Source organism: Grammomys surdaster, unplaced genomic scaffold (genome assembly GCF_004785775.1).
Source record: "Grammomys surdaster isolate TR1022 unplaced genomic scaffold, NIH_TR_1.0 126298, whole genome shotgun sequence".
Classification (NCBI taxonomy): domain Eukaryota; kingdom Metazoa; phylum Chordata; class Mammalia; order Rodentia; family Muridae; genus Grammomys; species Grammomys surdaster.
The window spans coordinates 5,781,858-5,804,672 of record NW_021621098.1 but is presented as its reverse complement, the minus strand read 5'-3'; the positions used below and the strand labels follow the sequence as shown (position 1 = coordinate 5,804,672).

The window sequence follows — 22,815 nt, the reverse complement described above, 5'->3', positions numbered from 1 at the left end:
ATCAGCACCCCACACATAACCCCCCTTCTGTGGACATCAGCAGCCCACACATAACCTGTTCCTTCTGTGGACATCAGCACCCCACACATAACCTGTCCCTTCTGTGGACATCAGCAGCCCACACATAACCCCCCTTCTGTGGACATCAGCAGCCCACACATAACCTGTTCCTTCTGTGGACATCAGCAGCCCACACATAATCCCCCTTCTGTGGACATCAGCACCCCACACATAACCTGTTCCTTCTGTGGACATCAGCACCCCACACATAACCTGTTCCTTCTGTGGACATCAGCAGCCACCTTGCCCACTGTTTCTGTATAATTGGTTCCCTGCAGGGTCTGCTCTTTTCACAGTGCAGGTGGCCTTTAGAACCATGCATAGAGATGACAGGATTGGTTCCTCTATCTCTGTACAGGTGCAAGCCTAGAGTCACAGGGCAGCAGTGTGACAAGTGTGCTCCTGGCTTCCACCAGTTCCCTGAGTGTGTCCCCTGCAGCTGTAACAGAGATGGGACTGAGCCCGGAGTATGTGACCCAGATACTGGGGCTTGCATGTGCAAGGTGAGACAGGTCATGTGCCTGGGAGTTCTTCAAGGGAACTGACCTCTGATATGTTCTGTAATGTGCTAGCATTTCATACTTATTGTCTCCTTTCAGAGGAATAATTGAAGGAAAGTTCTTCCTCATCCTTTGGAAAGGCCATAGACTCCCTCCCCACCCCCAGGACAATCTGTTGATACAGACTGTTTTCTACAGCATCGAGAGGCCCATAGCTTCCTTGTGATTTGTTCTTGGATAAGGACCTGAGGTTATCCACCGTGCTGCAGGGCCCATTGCCTCATAGGTGGGGTTCACAGCCCAGTGGCCCCCCCAATGTGGCATAAGCTGGACCAGTTGGTGTTCTCCAGATGTCAGCCTTTGTAGCACTGTCTCTGTGCTTCTCAAAGCTGAAGAGTGTCTCACAGGACTCATTCTTCAACAGGAAAATGTGGAGGGCCCCCAATGTCAACTGTGTCGAGAAGGATCATTCTACCTGGACTCCGCCAACCCAAAGGGTTGTACCAGGTGCTTCTGTTTTGGAGTGAATACTTCCTGTCAGAGTTCACATAAGCAAAGAGCTAAGGTATGTGAGAGATTAGTCTTCGGGTTCTTGGCCAGTATTGGCAGAACTCTGGTATGTTTTGTGTACTGATGATTCACATAGCCAGAATTGCCCTCACTGTAAACCATAAAACTGTTTTCCCTGTTTCCCACCCCTGCTCCCAGAATAATGACTCTGAGACTAATTATTTATTAATAAATACCTAGGCCATAAGCTTTGGCTTATTTTCTTACTAGCTCATAACTTATTTAATCCACTCAAGCTATTCTGTGTCTTCCAAATGGTTAGTTATCTGTTCTCACCTTCATGTGTCCAAGTCTGGGCAAATCTCCTCTTTATTCTATCCTGAGGTCAGCTACCTGCTGGCTTACATCTCTCTCCCAGAGTTCATGGGTGAATCGCTCCTTTTATTCTATGCTGAGCTCATCTGTGTGGCTGGTTTCCTCTGCTCAGCCCTCATGCTTCTGTCCTCCTCTGTCTTCCCCTGGCAAATCTTCACACCTCTCAGTTTCCCAGAATCCTCTTTCTTCCAGCCAGTGTTTCACCTCCTATTTCTGGCCTCAGCTCATTGTCCCTGGGCTTTTTTAATGACAAGTGATACTTGTAAGAGATTCTCTCTACACCTCATTGCCCCTTTGGCCTCACCATTCACTCCACAGGTGTCACCTTGATTGTTTCTCAGATTATTCAGGTCTTTGATCAAGTGTCTCATGCTCAGGATGCCTTCCCTCATCACTCCCTGTGAAATAGCTCATCCTGGTCACTATCTGTATTGCTGCCCTTGATGTCTCCATAGCATCTAGCCCTTTGTAACATAGTATGCCTTTAACTTTAAAAATTATTCTTTCCTTTCTTGATCAGTAGAATGTGAGCTCCTTAACACATACCAGAGCTTAGGACAGGATGTGGGACATGAAAGATGCCCAGAAAATGGTCATTCAGTGATAGAATTTGTTATATTGTAAAAGATATGATAACATATCCAGGTGGACAACTGGATAGACAGACCTGCAGGGTGAGGGTTGGAAGGTCCACAAGCACACTAATTCTATCATTACAAAGTGACATGCCATGTCCTTGAGCACTCCCACCCCTCAGGAGCTCTCCAAAAAATCATTTATTGTTTTTACAGAGTTCCCATTATATAGGTATGATTATTATCTATCGTTATCCATTGCTAATTGACTGGTAATTGACCTATGGGAAGGTTAGGGATGAGGGATAGGCTGAAAGTTCTATTCCTCTACACATGTGCTCGTCTTTCTGGTTTCCAGTTCTCATCCTGAGGCTAACTAGGGAGCCTGACAATCAGCATCTCACAAGCATACAGAGTGGGTGTTTGCACAGGTCTGGGTTCATATGTATGTGTGGATGTGCTGTGCATGTGTGGAACAGATGTTGATGCTGGTGTCTTCTCTTATGGTGTTTCACCATATATTCTTACATGAGCTCTCTCTGAAACTGGAGCTTGCCAGTTCTGCTACTCTAAGCAGCCAGCTTGCTCTGGGCCAGTCACATCTCTGCTTCCTGAGGTTTTGGATGGCAGGTGAGCTTCCCTACCTACCCAGGATTTATATGGGTTCTAGGGATTCAAACACTGATCCTCATGCCTGTGCAGCAACAGCTTTAGTCTCTATGCTGCTCCTCCAGCCCCATAGAATATGTATTTATAATAGTAATACCACATTCTTCATTCTCTTTTTATATTCTTCCTGTTTTATTTTCTTTCTCAAAACGTTTACCAAATCTTAAATTTGCCTACTTCATGTGGTTGTGGTGGTGTGTGTGTGTATGTATGTGTGTGTGTGTGTGTATTCATGAAAGAGTGTGTGCATGTGCATGCTAAAGCCAGAGATGTTAAATGTCTTCCTCTATAATCTCTACCTCAGTTTCTGAGCTAGCTCCTCACTGGCCTAGATTTTGCCAAAGCTAGACTGACTGGGATGCTCTTGTCTTCATTTCCCAAGCCCTGGGACCACAGGTGCATATCACCCTTTTTATGTGGGTTCCTGAGGATCAGACTCAGGTCCCTGTACTTGTGAGACACCTGCTTTACCAACGAAGCTGTCGCTCTAGCTGTCTCTGTCTGCTTTTTAACTTCATAAAACTAAGACTTTTCTCAACTCTACTAGTCCATGAACCAGTAGCAGCATGTGTACTGTTTTTGTGTAATTTTTTTTAATACATTTTACTGCTTCCTGAATGGAGAAGGGACTGTAAAGTAGAAAGTAATTAATTTGTAAGTCTGTTCTGTAGCCTCCCCTTGTCACCTCTCATGAACACAGGGAGATTTATTCCTCACCCAGTCTTTATTTTTTCCTCTAAATTGAGCTGGCTTCTTTGGTGACAAAAGAAATATTTTATTTTGGCTACTGTATTCCATAACACACTTTTAAAAGTGTTCCTTTTTAAATGTTCTTCTAAAGCTTTTTAAAGAACTAAGTTAATTAATTGACAATTTTATACATGCATAGATTGAGTTATGATTATTCTTTCCCCTCTCTCCCCCTCTGACCTCTCTCCCACCCCTACCTACTCCTTTCTTTCCTTCCTGTCCCTCCCCCACATCAATGACCCTTGGTTTTGTTTTGTTAACCATTTAGTTTACTAGGTGATCTGGGTGATCATTGAGTGGTAATTCCCATTGGAGTCTGATTGAGTCACTGGTGGGTACACAGGTAAAGGCAGTGATAACTCCCTCTTTTCATGAATCTATCTGTAAGACATAGTTCATCAGTGATAGGAATGGCCCCCTGAGCTCCTCCTATATCCTTCTTTATGTGGACCTCATATTCTAAAGATTTATTTACTTATTACTTGTGTGTGTGTGTATGCCACATGAGTGCAGGTGCCCTAGGAAGGCAGAAGGGCTACCAATAGATACCCTGGCACTGGAGTTGCAGGTCTCCATGAGAGTCATATAGCCAGTCACTCTAAAAGCCTCAGATACTGTGTTCTAGTTTGTAGACATGATGGGCTGGCGTCTGGAGACAGAAGATGGCGTTGATGTCCCTGTGTCCTTCAACCCGGGCAGCAACAGCATGGTTGCCGATCTGCAGGAGCTGCCGTCGTCAGTTCACAGTGCATCCTGGGTGGCACCGCCATCCTACCTAGGTGATAAGGTAATGATGGTCAGAGGGTTCTCCTGAGCCCTCTGTGGCCTCAGCTGTTACTCAGCACAGTTTCTCCAGAGGGAGGAAGCATCTGGAAGTTCAGGTAATTAACATTTAGAAATAAAGTTAGGCAATAATGAAGAAGATGCCCTGCCTCCGGCCATGAGGAGGGCTGAGAAAGGCCCTCACGTGTGTGTAGTCCACATATACTAGTTCCCAGAAAGGAAGTCCTCCATGATGTTTTTCTTGATTTGTGCTTCCTGCCAAGGAATTCTCCTCTAGAGAAATATAAAACCATTTAAATAATATCTGTAGCAAATGGGCCAGGTGCTCTACTGGGAATTCTTTGTTTTAAAGTGGGAAGGTTCCTTGGCAGGAGAATACAAGCTGAAAAGTCACTCAAAGTTATTTGAAGAAGCGCAGGACCTGTGGCAGTGTGACTCACACAGCAGGACCTGTGGCAGTGTGACTCACACAGCAGAATCAGGCATATTCAACAACACTCCCCCAGAGTCATGTATGTAGGATACGTGGGCCACATACATGATTATGGCAGACCATGACCGTGATATGAGTACAGAAGTCCAAGCCCTGCATAAAAGCAGAGGCCTCGAGTTAGGCAGCACAGGAGATGTGAGAAAGGGTGGGTTGCATGGGGCCCAGCTCGTGGGATGCCATTAGTTCATATTTTATATTAAATGTCAGGGAGGTTCCATCATGTAGGCAAAATCGATAAAATTACCAGCTGTTGGGGAATTAGCTCTGACATTGTCATGTGTGGAACATTGCTTCCCTTTGATCATTTGTTACTGTGCAGCAGCTTAAGGGGACAAGTGACAGTGTTGTGCAGTTTCTGTAGATCAGGGATCCAGGAGTCAATGGCCCAGAGCTTCCTCTGGGCTTATGGATGAGATGTTGTCCAGAGCTAGTCACTGTGGAGCTCGAAGGTCCGCTTGCTAAGGCCTGTGCCTTGCTTGCTCGTAGGCTTCTGTACCTCGCTATCTCTGCCTGGAAGCTTCAGATCCTCCTCACATGAGACCTTCCTAGACTACTGGAGGAGCCTGTGTGATGTGGTGGCTGGCTTTCACAAAGTAACTTAGGAAGGTGAATGAGACAGAGGTAGTTAATGAAAGAACTCAAGGCAGAAGCCTTAATCTTACAATTGAAAGTGGCCTTAATCTTACAATTGAAAGTGATAGAATCTCATTTCTCCTTTATTCTGCTCATTAAATTGTTAGAAATGAGTCACTGAGCCCACACTCAAGGAAAAAAACAGTAAAGCTTCATTCACTACTGAATGAGTTACTTTCCTGTTACTGTGATAAAGTACCATGACTAAAAGCAAGAGGCCATAATGGTGGGGGAAGACATGGCAGCCCATGGTTAGAATTGGCAGCTGAGGGATCACATTTCCTACCACACAGAGAAAGCAGAGAGTGAGCTGGACATAGGCAAGAACATGAACTCTCTGAGCCCATGCCCAAACCTGCACCTCCTGAAAGTTCCACAGCCCCCCACAGCACAGCAAGAGAGGACCAAGTGTCCAAATACATGAACCTGTCGGGGACATTCCTAGTTCAAGCCACTACAGCTTCTAGAGAGGATCGTCAGAATCCATGAATGTATTTTAAAAGTCACCCCAGTCTGTCAAAAAAGACTGTGCTTAAAACCAACGAGATAAACCTTGGCGTTCATTGGAAATGTTCTAGACCCTGTGAATATAGCTCTGGGACACTTTGTCAGCTTGTAGGTCCTAGGGGAAGCTCCCATGGTCTAGGATCCCAGAGCATCTCCTCTGCGCTCACTTGGAACAGCATTTTGCTCCCAATGATGTGATGTTGCTTGTCACACTCTCGGATCACTCCCCATGCCCAGCTGACTGCAGTGGTGGGAGAGACCGGGGCAGGGGTGAAGGAGTTGACAGAAAACGGTGACCATTCTGTATCTCTGAGGTAGCAGGTGATCATGGCTTCTCTCTCCAGGAAATTTATAATAACATAGGCAATAGTCACTGTCTGCTTTCAAGGGATTTTCTTTCTTTTTTTTGGGGGGGGGGATTTATTTTTAGAGACTTATTTTGTAATGGATATTTCTCCCAGTGAAATAATAGTCATCATGGGAAGGAGGAGAAAAGTCTTACTTGTTCTAGTATGATCACTGGTTTTTCTTTTAAATAAAGTACATTCTTAATTTTAAAAGACCTTTTTATTTTTATTTTTTATTTATTTTTATTGTGTTTTGCCTGTATGTATGTCTGTGTGAAGGTGTCAGATCCCTAGGAACTGGAGTTACAGATAGCTGTGAGCTGCTATGTGGGTGCTGGGAATTGAAGCTGGGTCCTCTAAAAGAGCAGCCAGTGATCTTAACCACTGAGTTGTCTCTCCAGCCCCTACAGTCTTAATTATAAAAAAAGTTTGTATTAATGGTTTTCAGGAATGTAAAAATGACATAAAGCAGGATGTGGTGGCACATTCTTAGTCCCACCCTCTAGAGAGCAACCAACTTTGCCAGGCATCCTGGTTAGTGCCAGCCTGGTCTTGTCCAGTGCAGTTGATACTGTTCATTCAATTTCAGGTGTCCTCATATGGCGGCTACCTCACTTACCAAGCCAAGTCCTTTGGCTTACCTGGAGACATGGTTCTTCTAGAAAAGCAGCCAGATGTGCAGCTCACCGTAGGTATTAAGGTGTGGTCTGAGCAGCAGGAAGCAGTGGCCACAACTGGGCATTAGATTAATTTGTGTCTGACACTAACACAGAATATTTAGAGCACATGGCCCATCTGTTCAAAGGTTTCCTTCTTTCCCCTCCCAATGTATTGGCAGTTTCCCCTTGAAACTGCCTCACGTCTTATTATAGTTTTATCTCTCAGTTTAGTCTCAAAAACGATTTGAGTCCATTATTCATGACACCCCTGCAATACAGGACAAAAATCTTTGGAATATGGGTTAGGGAGCCATAGCAGAAGCCCACTCTATTTCTGCTTAATTTGGAAGCAGGGCTGCTGGAATGGAAGACAGGAGCTCACACTTGGTATGCAAACACTCAAGGCAGAGGGCCTGTGTGTTTGGTAGATCTCTGTCTTCAAACCCTGCTGAGCTATATTTTGCTTTGACCAATAAACAAATGTATTGAACTGTTTTGTTGTGAAAAACAAAAAACAAAAAACTCAGCGAACCTTAGCAGAGCATAGTGAAAATTAAGCAACAAAGATTTTAGACTTGCACAAGGAAAAACTGTTAGGTGTAAGAGGACTGTCCCAGCTGGGCAGGGTTTCCGTGTTGTATTTTACACAATCTCGGAGCTGAAGCCACTGCTGCATGCACTTTTTACTGCAGAGGACTTAACTGCACATCCTCTTGGACAGTGCTGGGAGGCAGTGGTCAGAATTTCCCCTTACTTTTACCTTCAGATGTGGAAATCATTCAGGCTCACAAAAGTTTTTCTTTGTTGCCTTACTTTAAACCACTGTACTTAAGGGCCTTGTTCCTTAGATTAAGGTTTGAAGTGGTCTGTGAGTCCTGATGTTCTGCTCTCCTGAAAGGACCACCTCTGGGTTTGGAACCTACACAGAACAGCTGGGCAGCAGTGTGTGACTTAGGGTGGGGCTGCCCTGCAGGGCATGGAGAAGCCCATGCAGTTCTGTGAAGTTCCCTGTAGCCACTGGATGAGATGGGGCAGAGGCTGAGAGTGGAGGCCAGACCCCACTGCAGTCCTGGGCCCATGTCTTCATCCATAAACTTTGTCTTCTTCAAGGAGCTGAGCACACCAGCTGCAATGTGAGGCTCTAGTGACCCTTCCTCCATCCCTACCCTTCCCAGCAATCTACCACCAAGGCATCGTCCTGCTGGCAGCTATGAAATGGACTTACACATTTACTCTAAAGAATGACTAAAGTAAATGCTTCCCCATCTTTTCAACTTCATTCATTCATTCATTCAATATGTATGAGTGTTGAATCTGCATGTCTGTCCCTGCACAAGAGAGAACATCAGATTCCCTGGGACTGAACTTACAGATGGTTGTGAACCTCCCTGGGGACACTAGGAATTGAACTTAGGACCTCTGGAAGCACAGCCAGTTCTCTTGACCACTGGTCAGCTGTCTCCTCTGATTTTTTTCTTCATATTTAAAAATCACTTTTGGCCAGGATAGTTTTTGTATTTGTGAAAATGTACCACATTAGCTACTGTTTATCTGTGTCCATGTCTAAGTCATCAGAGCTGAGCTGTTCAGGGCCAGAGGAATCTGTCCTAACATCAATAGGAATCTCAAAGCTAAGGCATTAATGCATTCCTCCTTCCCTTTAAATAGGGTCAACACATGTCCATCATCCATAAGGAACCCAGCGACCCACGGCCAGACAGGCTACATCATGGAAGAGTACAAGTGGTTGAGGTAAAAGAGGAGACCAGAGGTTTCTGATGATCCTTCCTGTTCTGTGTTTTATTTCTTTTAGTCGAGTTTTAGATATACGCTCACATGCATACACACACACACACACACACACACACACACACACACACACACTGAATGAACAAAGTGCAAACCTCTACCACATAATCTAGAATATAATATATTGTTATTATATATTATTATTATATATAATATATATCATTAGGTGTTTGATGGTTACATGGTTTTGTCCCCCTAACCACCATCTCTCTCAGAGAAGGGCAGAGTACAGCCTGAGCTACAGTTCCTGAGGTGATGTTTCCCCTTTGTCTAAGAAAAGCTTTCTCATTGGCTTGAAATTGCCAGGAAGGCTGGTCAGCAGGATCCTCCTGTCTCCGTCTCTTACCCACCCATCCATCACTCATGCTCAGAGAAAGCCGAGAGCTCATGTTCATTAATGTTAGAGAGATGGTTTGGTGGTTACAAGCACTGTTGCTTTTTCAGAGGACCTGAGTTTAGTTCCCAGTACTCAGACTGGGTGGCCCACAACTTCCTGTAACACCTGCTGTAGGAGATCCAATGCTCTCCTCTGATCTCCATAAATACCTTCATGCATGTACATGGCATGAAGACCTGCCACTTACACGCAGATAAATAATTAAACCAGCATAGAGAGACACATCAGAGAGGTTGCTTTCTTGAAATCATCTGTGTCATCTACAAACCAGGAAGAGACCCTCCTGATGCAGCTGGTACAGCCAGAACCTTGATGTAGGGCTTAGAGCATCTAGGACCATGACAGACTAAACTTCTTGTTTCAACCAGCTACCAAAGTGCAAAACTCCACCACAGGATCTAAAATCTAATATACCACAGAGTGATCAATGTTCATATGATTTTGTTCACACTGTCCTTTGGAGGCAGATGTGAGTTTGAAGGAGCATACGTGTCCCAGTGTATAATGGAGATTCCAGAGAGGGAAAGGAAAACATTTGAAAAAGCAATCACTTCCCAAACTTAATGACTGTCACTAATGTATCACTGCCAAACCTTCAAGAGAGGACCACCTCCTGCAAGTTGTCCCCAGAGCTCCACATGTGCTCTGACGTGCATACTGTGACACACATACATCATAAAGAGTGGAAAATTACAAAGGAAAGGAAACAGTGTGACAAAGAATTATACAACTTATGTATCACATTAAGCACAGTGATCTGAGCTATGGGCAGAAAATTGTTAAATAACTTGTTGATAAGAAGTACCCAGTCACAAAAACCATACAGGATGTGAGTCCACTACTGACGTGAGGTCCTCTAAGATAGCCCAACTCTTAGAAAGTGGGTTGTGCTTTTCCATGGAGGGGGTCTGTGTAGAGTTTTTGTTTCTAAACATGAGCAAGTTTTTAAGACTTGTGCCATGTTGTTCTCATAGCTCAGATTACTGTGCTATAGGAATCTGTAATTAAAATGAATATGATGGTACATTTCATGCCATATGTGCTTTTTTAAATAATGAAATTACACATACCTATTACAAATCAAAAAATGATATGAGGAGTCATGAATAGTATCTCACATTGGAAAGCTCAGAACTTGGAGGCTAAGGTAAAAAGGACCGTAAACCAGGCCAGCCTGGGCTACACTGTAAGTTTCAAGCCAGTCTGGGCTACTTAGCTAGACTCTGTTTCAAGAATAATAAACAAACCACCCCTCCACAACAACAACAACAAAAAAACCCAAACAAACAAAAGTAAAAAAGGAAGTGAACAAATAAAGTAGAAATCAATAAAACCAATCTGTTTGTGCAAGAAGACTGTGTGTACTGTCTAATTATGACATTAGCTAGCATTACCTGATTTAGCCGCCTTCTCTTCCTGTGTCTTCATCACTGACTCTATATTCTTCCCAGATTAAAGTAGATTTACAAAGGCATGGCACTGGTCATGGAGACCCCTTCCTAGGAGTAGCCCGATGTGACTGTTCCAGGACACACACATCCAATTTTCCTTTGAGTCTTTCCCCTTTATACGTGCTAGCTGTCTTTGATTTGACCCATTCCAGTCCCCTCTCTCAGGAAGAGACTTTGCCTAAGAAAACCTCTCCATTTGCCCATGCAGGGAAACTTCAGACACGCAGGCAACAGTGCCCCGGTGTCCCGGGAAGAACTGATGACAGTGCTGTCCAGACTGAAAGGCCTCCACATCCGGGGCCTCCAGTTCACTGAGACACAGCGGCTCACCCTGGGTGAGGTAGGGCTGGAGGAAGCATCTGACACGGGAAGCGGACCCAGGGCTCATCTTGTGGAGATGTGTGCCTGTCCCCCTGACTACACAGGTGACTCATGTCAGGTAGGGAACTTTCCCAGGTTGGTATTCCTCCCCTCCCTGAGCCCCACCTGTGTCTGGCTTTTCCTGGCTGCTGTCCAGCAGTGTGGCAGTGTTGGTGCTCTCTCTACCCATCATCCAAGTATGCTGGGCCAGATCTAGTATCCCCACCCCAGATTACCTTCAGGGGTTCAAAACGAGCCAAAGACATCACAGAGTTTTGCCATTCATGAGTTTTACATCCATAGATGTAAAAATCAGAGTTAGGAAGGCTGCGTTTGTGTCTGTCCTTTCCTATCCCTTCCCGCCATCCCACCACACCAGTGTAGTTAAATCTTGGATTCAGAAGGCAAAGTCTCACTCCCATTCTTAGTAGGGCTCTAGCTCTTAGTAGGGCTGAGCTGCTTAAAGTTAGCCTCACAAGATTAAAGTGTATCACAAAATGAAACTTTTCTGTCGCAACCCATAAATCAATATGTTCTCTTCCTAACAAGAAGCAGTTTTGGCAAAATTAGTAGGAGATAGCAGTGGTGTTATTGTGTGTGCCCCTTGTACCAAGTACACATAAACTAGCAAAGCTCCACTTCCCGCGTGTCTTAAGCCAGTGAGTATCCCCCACCTCAGCACCGTGGGAACCCCCTTTCTTGTGAGTTGGTTTATAGGTTATGCCTTACCTCTCTTTTCTAACTGACTTTAAATATGAAATAGATAGCCCAAGGAAAAGAGGAGAAGGTGGATTAGCAGCCTCGTGGCCAGGGTGTGGGCTTTTGACTTGAGTCAGCCTGTGATTTACAGCTGCTCTAATCGTCTGGTGCTGTCTGCAGGGCCAGGTGGGTAGAAGGTGACGTCTGCCCCACCTCCCAGGAATTACAGAAGGCTGCACTTACCTGTGGAACTGTTATGTGCTCTGTCTCCCTGTGTAGGCTGACTCATGTGTGAAGTTTAAAGGTGGGGCCCCCTGCCGCAGACAGCCTTCTTTCCCTGAGTCAGGCAGGCCCGGGCACTGCAGGAAGGGCAGGTATAAGAGGAAGAAAACAGAGGTTTGCATGCAGTCAGGAAGGACACTCAGGGATCAGGATGCCGCCTGCAGTGAGTTGGTCAGCATGGAGCACAGGATGGCTATGGATCTTTGGGGCAGCCCTGGGGCAGTGCCTGGGATATGGCTCAGAGCAGCAAAGGGTAGCATTTCTTCAGCGTCCAGGTCAAAATCATCTGCAAGCAAGTTATGTGGACCTTAGACCCAGCCAGGTAATGCTCCTTTTAAATTTTGTTTTGGGGTGGGAAAATGTGTCCAGCTTGATGATATTTAGAGTTAGGGTTATTAATGATCAGATGGGTGGGCTGGGAGAAGGGCAGTTGGCCTCCCAGTTGCTGTAAGTGGCAGGGTTTATTGCAGTGCCTGACAGATTGCTTTCCTGAGCTATAAACCACAAGCCCCATAAACTTCAGCCCATCTTGGAATGCCCAGACAGCCAAGAGCCTGGATGCTTGTGGAATATTGGTATGCCATGAAACTCTGTGCCCTTTTAGAACTAGCTCAAGCCTGGGACAAGAGTCTACTGCATGTAGGCTTGAAAGTTTCACCTGAAAAAAATTTACCCACATAGTATAACATGAGGAACCATAAGGGGCAAGGCTAAGAAAAGCGATCAAAGTTTATGTAGAGCCTCACAGACATGCTGTGGTTTGTCAGGCACGAAACATTCAGGAATTCTACTCACTCCCTACGTGCCCTGCCTGCTTTATGTATACTTACAGAGAAACTGAGCCTGTGGCTTGTGAAATAGACCCGGAAAGTAGACAGGGCATGGTTTTATCATCTATAATATAAATTGTTACTAGAAATTTTATCCTTTAAAATGGCTTTGAAAAACTTCACCACTTATGAAGTCTCTTTGTTGATATAACCTATTAGGACACATTCATTTTCATCTGGAGTAAATCTTCAATAGACTTTGAATACTTCTATAAAATATGTTGCTTGCTTTGTGGAGGCACAAAATGGTTAAAACTGAGTCACTGACCAAAAAATAAATAAATAAATAAAAGAAATCCAAATCACATGACCTAGAAATTGGGCAGAATGTTTCTTCCTGCTGGTAATTAAAAGCACATCAAGGTGGGTGATTTTGTTTTGATGATTTTGTTTTGATCATGGTAGACTGTTCTTTCCCAAAGAAGGTTTAATTAAGGCTTTTGCCCAAGCATGGTCTCTTCAACTCACAAGACCTGCTTGTTCATTTGGGTAATTTGTCCCTACCAAATATAATTATTTTGAGCAAGCAACATGAAGTTAACTTCCGCTGGCTTGTTGTAGATCTGATCGTTGTCCCTGGCTGGATTTCATTCAGCTGTATCTCACATCTGAGCTAATGGCAAAGAACATTCTTTTAATACTTTAATTCTCCTTTAGACAAGCCTATTCATGTACAGCCCACAAAGAAAAAAATTTGCAATATATCCCTTTGTCTAAATATGGTCCCTAATCTCTCAAAGGAACATTACGTTAGACATTCTGTTCTGTCGCTCGTGTGGTCTGCACTGATTGGTCTTTAGGAAGGAGTTCCTGGCCAGCACGTGATTCTGTCTTGCTGGCCTTCGTGGGCACAGGCAATATGACTGGCCAGTTTATCTCAGGGTTCCATTTGACTGTCATTTCAGAGTCTTATGGGCATGTGTGCTGTTTAGGCCAAGGAGATAGGTTGAGATATTAATTCTTCCTGTTGCTTTAAAGGCGGGAATCTGGGAGCTCAGAGCAGGGAACTAGGGGAAATGCTCAGTTTCAGTTTCTGAATTGATTAGCCCTACCACTCTAAAGACCTTATCTACCTATCATCCTTCCAGAAGGCTAGCAGGACTCAAATGCTTTTAGTGAGCACTGTAAGAATCAAATCACTGGTTTTATTTATCCATTGGATTGTTGTTGAGATATGGTTTTACTCTGTAGCTCTGGCTGGCCTGGAACACACAGAGATCTTCCTGCCTCTGTCTTCCAAGTGCTAGAATTAAAAGCCTATTGGAAAGTTCTTAACAGAATCTTTTAAACAAGACATGAGCCCATGGAAAACTATTAACTTTTTATTCATATAAACACTAGTAAACCATGTTATTAGAGTTGAAGGAAACAGTAAAGCATTGACTGACAGAATATTGAACCCAAAACAAGATCAAACCTGGAGACTGTCAGGCAGGATCTCTGTGTACGTGGAAGACATTTTTCTGAAGTGTCTTGTATGTGAGAACTCAATACCTCCTTCTACCTATGCTTCCTGGAGAACACTGGTTAATAAGTGTCACTGCAATGACCTCAGTAACTGTACCATTGTCGAGTGGATTCCATTGAAGACTCTATGTCCACTCCACCCCGCCTACCACCAGCCTGAACCTGCACTTAGGGAGGGGTGGGCTATCAGGAGAATCTTGAACTTGAGTTGTTTGGCTTAGCTGTCTACCCCAGTAGGGACTGCAGTCCTGACCCTCTTTACTCCTATCTGTCTACCTCCTCAGCCCCTTTGAGACAATGGGTGTGTGGAGAGAGCCCATGCCCACCTCTCCTTTCTCTGCTAGTTTCCATTCCTACAGTCACACACCCAGCACAACCTGACCAAAAGCAACAGAGTTGCCTGGTGGTTGGTGTCAGATATCCTCATAAGACCCAGAAAAAGAAGGTTTTAAAACCCTAACTTCTTCACAGTCAGAATTGGGACGAGTTTTTAAAAATAATTCTTCTCTTTGTATTGATTAAACATTTTTTTGTTTGAAACATAGAGTTGTCGCCCTGGATACTATCAGGACAACAAAAGCTTACCTGCAGGAAGGTGTGTTCCCTGTGATTGCAACGGACATTCAAACAGATGCCAGGACGGCTCAGGGACGTGCATTGTGAGTAAACTGGTGGTTCTGCTGCTGTCTGCAGGCAATCTGTTCCTCCTCCTTTCCCTGAGACATCAAAGTCCCACCTCCCATAGAATCCTAAACAGAGATTGCTATTGCCATAGCTCCTGAATCACCAGGCCGACTTTGGTATTTTACACTTGATTTCTGCCTGCATTGCAACATATACCCTCAGAGGAGAACACCTGTCTGAACAGTCATGAGATACCTTAACTTCTATTTTCTCTGCCTCATTAAAAATATATTAACAGGTGGATCAAAGGGCTCAAGTCTTGACTAGATATAATAACTCTGAGCTGTCAGTCTGAGGCTCAGTTTTGTTGGGTTAACATGGGTTTCAAGAGGGACACTTTGGGCTATCAGATGAGAAGTAGCTCAAGAAAGCTATTACAGGGTGTTGAGCATGGTACTCATGCTGAAGATGGCAGAGTGCTTACCTAGTGTGCTCAGAGCACAGCACCATATGAACCAGCCTATAATCCCAGCACTCCGGTGGAGGCAGGAAGATCAGAAGTTGTCTTACTCATTGTTCTGTGCTCTGAAGAGACACCATGACCACGACAACTCTTATAAGAGAAAGCATTTAATTGGGGCAGCTTACAGTTTCAGAGGCTTGGTCCATTGTCATCATGGTAGGGAGCATGGCAGTGTCTGGGTAGATGCTGGAGTGGTAGCTGAGAGCTACATATGGATCCATAACTCTGGGTCTAGTGTGGCCTTTTGAAACCTCAAAGCCTCCCACAAAATCACTTCCTCTAACAAAACCACTTCCTCCAACAAAGCCACACCTCTTAATCCTCAAACAGTGCCACACCCTGATGATGAAGCATTCAAATACGTGGGCCTATGGGGGCCATTCTTATTCAAACCACCACAGAAGTTCAGGGTCATCTTTGGCTAACTAGCAAGTTTAAGGCTATCTTGAGACATATGAGACCTTGCCTGAAAAAATAAAAATAAACTGAGAAGGAAGACTTGTAGGACATTCATGAGGGAAAGAAAAGAAAGATTTTTAAAAAAAGAAAGAAAAAATTAGGGAGAAGGGGATACGAAGAATGATTTATGACTTACCCTTGTCAGACAAATACAAATACCCATGGTTGGCAAGATAAAGGAAAGGTGGGCAAGCAGATGGTACCAAAGAGGAGAAAATATGGTCTTTCCTCTCCTTCCACAAAACCTCAGGCCTTCGAGCTACTTTTTAATAGTTTTGTTGGCTAAAGTTTACAGGCTAGAAAAGGGTCTTATTTGGGATATTGTTTCAAATTCTCTGCAGTAATAATAGCTTGTCGCCAGCATGTAACACAAGCCTTTAATTCTAGCAGAGGCAGACAGATGTCTGTATGTTCAAGGTTAGCCGCCTGATCTGCATAGCAAATTCCAGGTTAAGAAGGCTATACAGTGGGATCTTTTCTCAAAAAAAAAGTTTTTTAAAAAGTTAGTTTGTTAAGTAACATGGCTAGCATCTGAGGAGTCCCAGGACTGTACTGAACCTGCCCTCATGTCTCAGGGATCTGCTTCTGCTGCTAGTTGGGGCAGGCCAGAACAGGAAAGTGCCGAAGGGGCTGCCTGATGGATTCTAACCTTGTATGTTCAGAAAGACTAAACAGCACCAATGGTTGTTTTCCAGCTCATAAGTATTCATGAACAAAAGTCTGTTTGATACTGCCTGGGGCGTGAGGTGTGTGTGTGTGTGTGTGTGTGTGTGTGTGTGTGTGTGTGTGTGTGTGAGAGAGAGAGAGAGAGAGAGAGAGAGAGAGAGAGAATAGTGTTTCCTTCATCAAGAATGAATGTTTATCTTACCACAGAGTTATTGTAGACATCAAGTCCACCTTCTAAAGGCCACCAGAGAACAAAAGGAATTTTCTCTAGATTCTGTATGCTTCATGGAAGGATAACTTGTGGGACTTATACTTCATTTTTTAACCAAACAAGGTTTTCTTTTCCACTTGCTACTTCTATAGTTCTCTACTTGCCTCTAAAGGCTGCTGTGGCTTCTCCAGGCAGACTACTTACAGGAAACCCTGAGAATTCTTGTCTGGTTGGTTCTGAGATCTATGCTACAGATCCACCAGATACAACCCTTCCTGTGGAGAGCCTTCTTTACATGTGTGTACATACCCACATCCACCCACCTATCCACATATTGTTTACATGTGTGTACATACCCACATCCACCTACCTATTCACATACTGTTTACATGTGTGTACATACCCACATCCACCTACCTATCCACATACTGGGGCAACGACTATGAGCCTGAGGGAGCTAACTGAGCCTGTCATGAACTACTGAAACCCCAGAGCCCACCCCCAGTGACATACTTCCTCTAACAAAGCCACACCTTTTAATCCTTCCCTAACAGTTCCACCAACTGGGGACATATGAGCCATTGGTAGCCATTCTCATTCGAACCAGCACACTACCTAACCATGCTTTATATGATTTCTAATTCCTTAAAGATTCATAAAGCATGGATTTGTTTAATTAGGTGTCTTTTCCATTGGAGACAAACCCTATCCTCTTGTAACTTAGTTTTCCTAACTTAGTCCCAGGCCTTATTTAAGTCTTCACATCCATTATCTTGCTGGGTTCAAGCACCATGGTGGAATACAGAGTAACTGTCAGAGCTCAACCTTGTTCAAGGTCATCTTAGTCACCAAATGTCTGTAGCACAGGAAACTGTTCTTCCTTTCTCTCTCTCTCTCTCTCTCTCTCTCTCTCTCTCTCTCTCTCTCTCTGTCTCTGTGTGTGTGTGTGTGTGTGCACGCACACCTCTCTCTGTCCACATACACATTCATATTTGAAGCTTTGTTTTGAGGATCGAAATCTGTTCTGTCTTCTGTCGGGTCAGGTGGTGGCGAGTCATGGTGGTGCTTTCCTGTGGAGAGCCTTCGGTATGGCATCAACTTTGACTTGAGGATAATTGGATTTGCACAAATACAATGCTTAGACACAATTCCTTAATTCTCTGGAACTTATGTTAAAGGGTCTTCTGATATTGTGCAACTTTCCACTGTTTTCACAAATTCCATGTATAAATACCTATTAAAAGTTTCTTGCCCTTGAGTGTATCATGGAGAATGAATCATGAAGTAAAGTGGGGTTAGTCCCAGAGAAGAGCCTTTCTAAAAGGATGGGGGAGACAGAAGCTGAACTTCCCAGGGTCCCTGGACAGTTTTAAGTTTTTTGCTTGCTTACTTGTTTGATTTGAACCATGCAAACTCGGGTCCTTGTGCATGGCAGACATGTTAAGTACTTTACAAAGGCTGAGCTCCCCTTCCAACATCCCAGTATTTTTATGTGGTACCAACAGCAGTTAAACAGGAAAAATGCATGTGGTTAACAGAAGCCACATGATCATGCAGCCAGAGGCCTTGAGCTACGATTGGATGAGATCAGGGGCTGAAGCTCAGCTGTGCCAAGCTCACCCAGTGTACTTGAAGCTCTGAGTTCAGTCTTCAGCACTGAAAAGGATGTATAAACTGATAATGACCTTAAAAGTGACCCGAGCAGTAGAGAGCTAACTCATGCCTGTTTGTCTGTCCCCAGAACTGTCAGCACAACACAGCTGGGGAGCACTGTGAGCGTTGCCAAGAAGGTCACTATGGAAATGCCATCCACGGATCCTGTAGGGTCTGCCCCTGCCCTCACACCAACAGGTACAGTAGAGGCTTACAGATTGCAGTTTGTAGTCTGGCAGCTGCACAGAACTGGGGAAGGGGCCCTAGCAGGTCAGAGAGAAGTCACTACTAAAGGGCTACGAGTTTTCTTGAAGTGATAACTGTATTTTAAAATTGTAGTGGTAGTCATTCAAATCTGTGACTTTACTAAGCCCATTGAACTTACGCTATGTGTGAGTAAATTGTATTGTATGTGAATAATATTTCACTAAGGCTAAGTTTTGGGTATATTTGGTTTTTTGGTTTTTTGTCTTCTTCATTGTGAGCCTAGCCTTTAACAGCTGAGCCATCTATTTTTCTTCTTAAATGAACAAACATGAGTACAAGAGAAAAACAAAACAAAAGCAATCATCAAACAGAAACCATCTTTTAACATTGTTCCTTTTTGTCTTTTTCCTTTTCTTTTTTCTTTTGCTGTTCACTCAGTGGTTTTACAAGTTTCCTGGGCACCCACAATAGAGCCAGCTCTCAGCCTGGCTTTGTGCTAAGGAAATCAATATACAGTAAATATGGTAGGATCTGATGTCCCAAGATTTACCTGGTGTGGGTCAGGGAAAGAAAAGGTCATCATAACTCAGTAAGTAAATGTAAAAATAAATATGAAATAGAATATCAGACAGACATGAGACTATGTGACTTATAGTGAGTGCCGATGTTAGAGAGAGTGGCCAAGAGACCATGGAGTTGGTTAGAGAGACATTAATCATGAGTAGAGATGGCCATGGCAGCATCTTGGTCCCAGAAGGGAAACCTTTCTAGTGTCTGCCCTGCCTGGATGCCAGAAGGTACAGTCGAGGCTCACAAGCTCAGTTTGGGGTCTGTCAGTTGCACAGACCTGAGAGCAGGTGGGGATGAAGCAGGTTAAAGAGCTATGTTCATAGAGAGGCAGGAGGAGCTGAAGTGCACTAGAGAGGAAGTTGACCCAACTAGGCCTCTTTATTGGATGTACAATCTGCCAATTACTGAAAGGATTAGTTTTGTGAAGAAGAAAGAAAGGCCCCTCATGAGGCAGCCAAGCAGGATGTGGAGCAAGCCTCAGACCCATTTTCATAAGAGCAGGGTTTGAGACCATTTATGGAATAAGGAAGAAACATTACTTAAGGCACGTGTCAAGGTGAGACTGGACAAGGGGGACATTTATCAGTCACCTACAAGTATATGATTGAACGTCATAGGATGCTTGTCCAGGAAGTGACAGCTTTGGCCTGATCTGAAGGCTGGGTTTTTCTGTCCCTTTATGTCAACAGTGTCATCCAGTGGACCCTTGTTCATGTCAAGAGGAGAGTCAGTGGTTCCAACAGACATAGCTTTCAGGCCCTGAAAACGCATCTAGATAATCATTAAACCCCATGAGTCAGGGTTGTTACCTATGCTCATGGCACCTCGTCTACATGGGCCCCACATTAGTAACTTTTAAAGTAAATAAAAGCAAGTGAAACAAAGGGATTATTCAGGTTTCTTCTCGGTGTCAACTGGAGCTGAGGTTGAAGGTCTTGCCAGGACTCAGATTCAATGATTCTTGAAGCTATAGTCAAGCACTTGGGTTTAATTCTTGGTGTGATGGAAGCCCTGGGGAAGCTCTGAGCTCTTGAGTGATACAACTGTAGCTGTGATTTGGGCCTGGTGTGACTGACAGTCACCATTTCTGTCCTCAATGTTCATCGTGAAGTGATCAATCACCATGGCCTCCAAGGGAAGAGTGACTCAACAGCTAACTAAGGAAAGCAGTAACGGGTTTGAAAACCAAGAAACTGCCTATGCAGCACAGGCTCAGAAATCAGAGCAGTGCACTGAGCACACTGACAGCAGCTGGGTGTCAGATGAACTGGCCACATCGTCCTTCTCACAATCATGCACCTGAGTGTTGCTTCTGCAGAGATCCCCATTCTGAAGCGTCTGCCTTGCCTTTCCATTTGTGTGATTGATTCCCAATCAGCCCGCCCTGTCCTGCAGCATTCTTTGTGCACCAATCCAGCCCTCCATGCCTGCCCAGACGTGTGCAGGCAGAGGCTGGCAGAAGAAAAGAGCAGGATCTCCATGGGGCGCTCAGGGCTGGGTAAAAGCATATCACTATCCTCAAAGCCAGCTCCCCGCCTGGGTGCAGCTGAGCCGAACATAGATCTTTGAGTGTGTCATTGCAAATGGTTAATACCTCTTCCTCCATCAACAGAAACACCACTGAGAGACTTCATATGGTCCCCAAGGAAAGTTCTATATCCATCCACCCCAACAAGGGAGGCTTCCCAAGCATAATCTCTCCTACTAGCTAATTTTCTCTGGTGTGTGTCAGAGTTTTGCTCCACAAATAGAGGCACTTTGTAAGCCTAGATGGCTTTTTCAGGCTTCTTTTGGGGTAAAAAATGATTTCTCAAATATTTGTCAGTTTAGAGCTAAAAGGTTTTTTTTTTTTTTTTTTTGCCACATAAAGTAGAACTTCCATTTTATTTTTCCCAAAGCATCTTTCCTTCTGTCCTTACGAAAGAAACCACCTCTTTACATGGGCTTTGGTGGAGGTCGTGGTGCAATGCCAGCAGGTCTGAATCGAGGTGGGGGTGTTTGGTCCTTCCGGGCTTCACAAAATCGATTCCTGACGACCTTGCTATGAATGGCACAGCTCAGGCAGTAATGCAGCTTGACATAAGCTTGGGAAGCACGTAAGCATCAAAGACGTTTGCTTCAGATATGTCTCTGACAGCAGTGGCTTCTACAGTGTTCCAAATGACAAACTTCTTAATGGCCTTATCCTTGGCCACACACTGGGTGCAGTTCCTGCAGTGAATTGGCTTCTCATAGCCGTGGCCCTTTTTGGCACTACCAAAGGAATTAAAATTTTGTAACTTGATTAAAAAACAATGTAAAGCCACCAGTAAAGGTACCCCAGAAGTTCCAGGGGGATGGGAAAAACTATGTATTTCTCTTGGGCTCCCAAGGCCTGACTGCCAGGGGGAGGCTCCACATAGAAGAAACTGGGCAGAAACCAGGAGACAATATTTGAAGAGAATGGGGACTTGCTGTTTGCTTTCCTGCCTGGACTTGTATCTCCTCCTTGCTATTCCTGGGCAAAGAGTGTTGTAATCATCTCTTCCAGACTGAGGTACTGTGTCTGTCTCAAGGGAAGGAATGTATTTATCCAAGCCAGAAAGAAAATGCATGCCTCTATTCAGCCCACTTGCCCAGGCTGAAGCTATTCATCCTGCACCCTGGCAAGTCTCCAGGGGCAAAATTGTCTCCCCACACAACTTTCTTTACTCCAAACCTTTCTCACAAAGGGTTTCAATTTTCACTTCATAGATCCTGGTCTTTGTGATAGAAGACAGTGGCCCCCTGGGGTTCTGTTTGCACTGAGGCACTTTCCCTGTCTCCCTGTAGTTTTGCCACTGGCTGTGCTGTGGAAGGAGGAGTCATGAGGTGTGCCTGCAGACCTGGATACACGGGAGCACAGTGTGAGAGGTAGGCTTCTCCCTGCCCTGTGTGGCACTGCCCACAGCACCCCCTTTCCAAAAATCTGGAAAGATTTGCTGGAAGAGTTGGACCGGCTTGCTGGGGGCCGGAATCCCACTGAGGGCTAGAAAAGTCTTGGGCAAAATATAAGACTGCTCACTTAATAAATCATTTTCTCTATGTTCATGTTTTAGAATGAGAATGAGGAGCACACAGCACACAGGCATGCACACGCAGCTGATAGTCTCCATGCATACACACATCAACATGTGCCCAGGCCCCATCCTCATTCCTACATGCCCTTCCCTATCTCTACACATCCCCCTCCTCCCAGCATGCACTACAAACCCGTCCTTCCCACATCCTTATGTGCTCTTTATGTAACTCTTATCTTCTCACATAGGTCTGTATGCCACTTCTAACTTCTTAAATACTGCTTCCCAATTGTGAGTACTTTTATTCCCATGGAGTCTTCCTGCATGTGCCCACACCTAACTGTACACAGCTCTCTATACTCTTATTCTCACCAATAGCCATCTATGTGTGTGTGTATAACTTTTACTTACAATTCTAAATACATAATCCATAGCTTTATATATGCACGCGCAAGCGTCTGCACATGCACACGTGCACACACGCGCACACACACATATTCATACACACGCATTCACATATTCTCACAGTATATTTTGAATACTCAGGAAAGCCTATTTATTTCCCAGACCCTGGTGTCTATCATAACGCTGGTCATATTAGATAAATTTAGTAATGCTCATGAAACAAGAGAATAATAGTGAAGGACAAATGTCCTAGAGATACACTTCAGTTATTCATGGACAGATTGTCTTGAGTAGCTTCTATGC

At 44.4% G+C, this 22,815-nt stretch overlaps 1 protein-coding gene across 1 annotated transcript in view; it reads left to right on the top strand.

Moving 5' to 3' along the window:
• Lama3 (laminin subunit alpha 3) overlaps positions 1–22,815 on the top strand; it is a 233,209-nt gene that overhangs the window by 148,612 nt on the left and 61,782 nt on the right. The window contains exons 33-41 of the mRNA XM_028759473.1: positions 419–563; positions 985–1,125; positions 4,065–4,226; positions 6,792–6,890; positions 8,530–8,613; positions 10,727–10,957; positions 14,702–14,815; positions 18,381–18,490; positions 21,881–21,961. Of these exons, the coding sequence (XP_028615306.1) occupies positions 419–563; positions 985–1,125; positions 4,065–4,226; positions 6,792–6,890; positions 8,530–8,613; positions 10,727–10,957; positions 14,702–14,815; positions 18,381–18,490; positions 21,881–21,961 (1,167 nt within the window). The remainder of the gene's footprint in view (positions 1–418; positions 564–984; positions 1,126–4,064; positions 4,227–6,791; positions 6,891–8,529; positions 8,614–10,726; positions 10,958–14,701; positions 14,816–18,380; positions 18,491–21,880; positions 21,962–22,815) is intronic.